This window comes from Brachycentrus maculatus, unplaced genomic scaffold, assembly GCF_059751285.1.
Source record: "Brachycentrus maculatus isolate JH-2025_06_01 unplaced genomic scaffold, ASM5975128v1 h1tg000089l, whole genome shotgun sequence".
NCBI classification, from domain to species: Eukaryota; Metazoa; Arthropoda; class Insecta; order Trichoptera; family Brachycentridae; genus Brachycentrus; species Brachycentrus maculatus.
The window spans coordinates 777,266-784,070 of NW_028280843.1; the positions used below are offsets into that span (position 1 = coordinate 777,266).

The 6,805-nt window shown below is 31.8% G+C and overlaps 1 protein-coding gene across 1 annotated transcript; it reads left to right on the forward strand.

Moving 5' to 3' along the window:
* Nucleotides 1-173: 173 nt before the first annotated feature.
* On the forward strand, nucleotides 174-5,691 carry LOC148310691 (pancreatic lipase-related protein 2-like). The gene is made up of 5 exons (XM_088258022.1): nucleotides 174-180; nucleotides 2,070-2,226; nucleotides 2,932-3,032; nucleotides 3,759-4,007; nucleotides 5,348-5,691. The coding sequence occupies exons 1-5, from the start codon at nucleotides 174-176 to the stop codon at nucleotides 5,689-5,691; spliced, it is 858 nt and encodes a 285-aa protein (XP_088114148.1).
* The last annotated feature ends 1,114 nt before the right edge of the window (nucleotides 5,692-6,805 follow it).

Genomic DNA, 6,805 nt, shown 5'->3' on the forward strand with positions numbered 1-6,805 from the left:
ATGTACGAGTATGTTTTCGTATATATTTATATGATAATGCTGTATGACAATCACAAATCCTGAATCTTGATTATAGCGGTTTTAAAAAAAAAATTAACAATATTATTTTTTAAATAAGGTATCTATAATATGTATGTAAATATACGAGGAGGCAAATAAGGTTAATTATTCAAATGTTAGGTAAGTACGGAATTTCACAGATAAATACTAAATATTGATAATAAAAAAACGAAACATATTTAACATTGATTGTAAATACTCTGACGTAATTTTGTGAGGCGTATGATATTAGATAACACATTTTGAAATATTTCAAGTAAGTTTACGATGTATTTACTAGTACAGTATCGTTAAACAAACGTAAAAAAATCATAAAAATCAGTAATATAACGAGCCTGATTTGCTTTTGTTTTAATGAATTAAATATTCAAAATGAATGTTATTATAAATTTGAATTATTTATCGTTTTTTTAGCCAAACTTAAGAATACAAGAAATTTTGATAAATAAACATTGAGTATGATTTAGCACATCATTCTACATCAATTGGGTGAACGAAGTAGGTACCACGTGAATCGTGAATCAAACCTTAGGTCAGACGAAGAAAAAGGAATATGTGAATACTCATGTAATTATATAATGTGATCTTTGTAATTGTACACCAAAATTATTAGTATTACGATTAAATTTTACTTATATATGGTGTTTTATAATGAAGCTGATTGCATCGAAACACGTGGCAGAATAAGTTTAAAGAAAATGTGGTATTTACCAAGTAAAATTTTAATTATAGCGAATAGATATTACTACAATATGACTGCCGAATTAATTAACGACACAATCAAATAACTAATTATTCTTACAACCCTTATTCGCAAAAGGCACTGCATCATATAGAAACAGTGTTATACTGGTCGTTAAGTACATGTCCAGGTTAATGTTATGATCAAAAATCACTTCAATTTATTTTGACCCTCTCCTGAGAATCGAACCCGGGACAATGAATAATAGTTAGGAAAAATGGAACAGCAGGAATAGTTAGGGCAATCGGGGTTGCATAACCAACTCGTAAAATCTCATAAAAATGCGAGTTGATATAATTAGTATGTTCAAGGCTTTTAAGAAAATTACTTAGCTCTCTATGACTAAGATGACAGATTACCTAATACATTAATTACGATAATGTTTTACCTACACACCAGTATTATATAAATATTTCCACAATAATCTCAAAATTATTAAACCAATCACTATTTGTATTTATCAAATGATATCTGATCAGATGATTCTGTTGAAAAGTACGTTTATACCTTGTATTTATTTACATTATTGTTATCTGAGCCTCATTATTTCTAACATTTTAACTTGAATAATACGTTCAAATAAAATTATCTAATTTATCCACCAAACGGAGTAAATATGAAGTGTGTGATGCTATTTTTGGTTCTTTTGGCTATTTTTGCGGGTAAAAGAATTTTTTTTATTATGTATTATTTTACATTTTGTAAATATATTTAAAAATATAGTGATTTGTTTTTAAGAATTTGTATTTTTTTTTATAACAGCTTTATACTATTAAAACACTTCCTCACACCCACACACTCTCACACACACACACACACCCACACCCACACACACACACACACACACACACACACACACACACACACACAAACAAGTATAAACACACACATATCCACGTAATAACGCAGATACACACGCACGAACACACGCAGTCTCAGACACACATAAAGACACAGTAGTCACACACACACAAACACACATAAATTCACACAAATACACATACACCCGCATACATACAATCAAACATACCATATATACACAAATTATAAGCCAATCAGTGGACAACTTCTGTTGCGTTTTTCACATGTTTATCTTCTGATATTTAATATTTACAATTTAATTTAAAAAAAACTTAAGCTAGAAAGAAATACTAACCGAGAAAAAGCAATGATTACGTAATAAATAACGGATAACTGAAAAATAACAGTAACGCATTAGTTACACCACTGCTACGTAGTAAAATAAACAAAGCCTAATTATTTTCAGTCTACTCTAATTCATTACCCGTTGACTCCGAGGAACTTAGATTTGTGTGGGTACCAGATGACCAAGGTGTCATGCATTTTGTTGACCTCTTGGATGATTCTCCTCCCACATCAAAATTCGACCCCGAGGAAGATATAGTGTACTACGTATATACGAGGTTGGTACTCGATTAAAACATAAACTATGTGTATCGTATATCTATGGTAGTAGTGATAAGCAATACGTAAGTTTTATTGCCTGTTATTAGAAAAATTTGTAAATATCGTAATGACTTTAATTATATTATTTTTTGACATCTCATTAAAGATGAAGAAGAATATGGAAGTCTGGGCATTTACGGGGCTGACGACCGTCATAGGCTGGTGAATGTTACACGTGTGTAAAGTGATCACTTAAACCAGCCTATGACGGTCGTCAGCCCCGTAAATGCCTAGACTTCCATATTCAATGCTTCTTCATCTTTGATGAGATGTCAAAAAATAATATGAAAATAACTCCTGTAATTGGAGATAATCCAGATTTTGTGAACAAGTATTTGGACACACTCAAAATGTTGTAGATTTTGTTTAATATAATTCAAATGTAGCTTTGTTTTTAAATCACTATAATTTTTTTATTGTAACTTAACTATAATGTCACCCGGTTTCGAAGCTTACTGCTTTTTTATCAAGACTGATTAATACTAAAACTGGTAGACATTGTAATTAAGTTATAATAAAATATTTACTGTGATTTTAAAACAAAGTTACATTTTAATTTTAAAAGAGAAAATCACAAAGTTAGTGCTTCAAATATAATTAATAATGAAAAAAAATATTTCAATTAATTTTACTTGTATGAAACATAAATAAAATGTTTTCAGGAAAAATCCAGATGTGGGGCAAATCATTAAAAAAGGAGATGTCGAGAGTATTATGAATACCAATTTCGATCCGGCAAAACCTGTGAAATTTACAGTACATGGTTTGTCAGGGAATGCTAACTCCGGTGTGAACCATAAAATGCGAAGAGGTATTACGAGTACATAATATATAAGGTGTCCGGTGGCAGAATTCGGATTAAAATTTTTAATAAAAAATAAACTGGAAAGGATAAACATTTATTTCAATAACTATTTCTAAGAAGAGAAGTGCAAATTTCAAAATCATTTTGTCTAAATGTAGACCGTCACGTCGGACACACTCTTGGAATCTGGCCTCAGTATTCCGTGCCACTTTCTAGAGAAGTGACGTCGGGATGCCATTAACATCGCGAACCATATTTTTTTTTAGTGCAGAGATGGTCGCGGGGTCAGTTTTATACACTTTATTTTGCAAACGATTCACGGCCGGTGTCCAGCACGACGTCCAGAACAAAACTTGTCAAAAACATCCAACTTGTCGCACGATAATCTGCGTCAGGCCGTGCGCAAGAGAGCGGCTACCCTAGGGCTTCCAAAATCTATTGTGCACGAAATATTGAATGAAGACCTTAAATTGTACCCTTTTTTAGGATTCAAACTGTGCAAGCGCTTGTGCAAGATCTGGGAATGTGGTAGGATAGCTTTCGATATGTCTCGCAATATGACCTGCCCATTGCCATTCCAGTCTGGCAACGCGATCTATCACACCGAAGACCTCTGTCCAGCGTCTGATTTCTTCATTTCTGATCATAATACGAAAATTGTCATGAAATAAGTATTTTTTTCAGCTTTTCTTAATGTCATGGATGTAAACATGATCACTGTGGACTGGGGCCTGGGAGCTTCGAATAGTAATTATGTTCAAGCCGTAAGGAACGTTCGCAGTGGAGCTCCTAAGTTAGGAGAGTTTGTTGATTGGCTGAGCACACTCGGAGTAAGCTTCTCCGACGTACATTTTATTGGCCATAGTCTTGGTGGACAATTTGTTGGGATCGCTGGAAGGTCTTGCCAGAGAGGAGTAGTGGAATATATTTCTGGTTAGTTTTGTCACTATATTATAATTTCATTTATACTTTTGAATGAGAATACAAAAAAATAATACTGAATTTAAAAAAAACATAAACTTATGACTTTACAACATATTGTGTGTCCAATTTTTTGTTCGCAAATCGGGATGATCTCCAATAAGGAGATTTTTTTACATTATTTTTGAAATCTTAAACATAGATGGAGAAAAAAATGGAAGCCAAATGCCCAGACTTCCATATTCTTTCATTAATTGATTCGGCAGTCACTTTTCGGTAAAAATAATCCGTTTTTAATTTTACTTTTTTTTATTGGCAAAGCACCCAAAATTGAGTGATACATGTTAACTTTTTACATAGTAAATACCACTATATTCTTCTTCATTTATGTTGAGATGTCAAAAAATAACTTATGACGTATAAACGGTTGGATGTAAAACTGTTGATGTGGACAACAGTGGATGTTAAATGTTCACTTTATACACTTATCATACCCATGTTCGAAAGCCACACTACTCAAAATTTTGGAACTCGTATTTATCATTAAACTCATGACGCTTCATGTTTGAGTATATTTACAGCAGTATCTATGGTTAGTTTGAGAAAGCTTTCATTTGGCAGAAATCTTTTTATTTAGATATATGCAAAATCCTAATTGGATTATTTTACATACTTGAAAACATTATTCTAACTTTTTCAGCAGCTTGTAATTTGACCAGTTATTTTATTCACAACATTTTTTCCTTCGGACACACTCAAAAAATGTTGAGATAGATCAATCGACTGATCAACGGCTCAGCATCATTATTAGATAACGAGATTAATTCCAAACTGGGATCTAGTATTTCGATCATTTTATTAGAACGGATGTTCGGATTTCGGTTATCCATGATTGATCTACGTCAAATGAGCAAAAGGACAAAGAGAATGTCATAATAAGATAATGTCATTATACGTTATTATATTATTATTATTTTTTTAATATTATTTTTATATTATTCTTTACATCTCACCAATAGATGTCTCTAGTGAAGTTTTAGTGATTCAAGAACAAGGTTTCTAAATTGGTTCATATATAAAGAACTTCCAAGAATTTGAGTAGTGTGGTTGTCAATAATGGGTAGAATTGGTGAATGTTACACGTGTGTAAAGTGATCACTTAAACCAGCCTATGACGGTCGTCAGCCCCGTAAATGCCCGGACTTCCATGTTCTTCTTCATCTTTGATGAGATGTCAAAAAATAATATGAAAATAACTCCTGTAATCGGAGATAATCCAGATTTTGTGAACAAGTATTTGGACACACTCAAAATGTTGTAAATACGTTATAATGTTTTATTTATTTTTTAAGGTCTGGATCCAGCTCATCCTTCTTGGACACCCGATAGTGACCGTATAAGAAAGACTGATGGCAAATATGTAGAAATTATCCATACAAACTCTGCTTTATTGGGAATGATGGATGCAGTAGGTCACAACGACTTCTATCCGAATGGTGGAAAGAGCATGCCGGGATGTAATAATGAAATAAATTGCTCCCATGGAAGATCTGAGGAGTATATGGCCAACTCTATTGATCACCAGGGATTTATGAGTATTCAATGCATGTCTGTGGATGAGGCGTTAGCAGGGGTAACCAACTGTACTGGAACATCACGACTCCATATGGGAGGGGCGTCCATTAAACCCGAGTAAGTACTTCAAAAAAAGTTTAACTTTATTTTTACGTTCAGTTCATCTTATAAAATAAAAAGTGATTTCAAATTACCTCTGTTTCTTAAAATTGTGACACGTCTTTTGGTGCATTCCGCAGAATTTTCAAACACCGTATGTGAAGCTAAGTCTTATATTTAGAGTTGTGTCTTTGGGACGATGGACGATAAAAAGGGGGTAGAAACTGATTGTTTTATTTCATTTTATTTATTTGTTATTATTAATTAATTTAAAATAAATAATTTTTAAGAAAATTGCCGAGTAAAATATTAATAAAAATTTATAGATATTGCCATAAAGCGACTGCCTAATCAATTAATGATGATTGATATAAGATGATTATTTGTTATTATTTTTCTCTGATTTTTTAATGAATTGAAACGAATTCATTACATATTTATAGATGTTCAATAAACGCAATATTTTTTTTCTTTTTAGAATGGGTATATTCGCATTGACGACTGATGCTGAGCCACCATATTACCAAGGCAGAAAAACTTGCTTGAATGATAAATATAAATTGTTTTAAATTTTTACACGGTCCATCCTAACTGACCCTTGTTTTTTTTACTGATTAAAATAAAAATGATGAATTTATGACTATTAATGCTTTTTGTATAAAAATATTAACAAAAAATTTAATTGATGTATTTTGCTCTAAGATTAAATCGATGGCCCCTACGTAAAGTACTCTATCTGCAAATCTGTTACTTTACAGGAGAGAGCTTAGAAGATTTTTACAACGTATTCTTTTTTATTAATTAACGGTTGTATCTGAAATTCTCAACTAGTATTATTCTTTCAAAAACAAGATAAAATAGCGTATTTAATCATTTGAGAACATTTTGCTTTGTCAAAATTAAGTAGTTAGCGTTTTAGGAGTTCAGTTCATTTCGAAAATTCGATGTAGATAGCGTCTTATACGCCTGAAAACTAGGCATAATTTATTTTATATATTTTTTGTTTGTTTATATTTGTAGATAACGGTCAGTTGATAACATACACCAAATATCTCAAAATTGACAAAAATGTAGTTAGAGCACTATACGTAGGGCACGTCGAAATGTATGTGCATATTTAATATATTTATGCAACG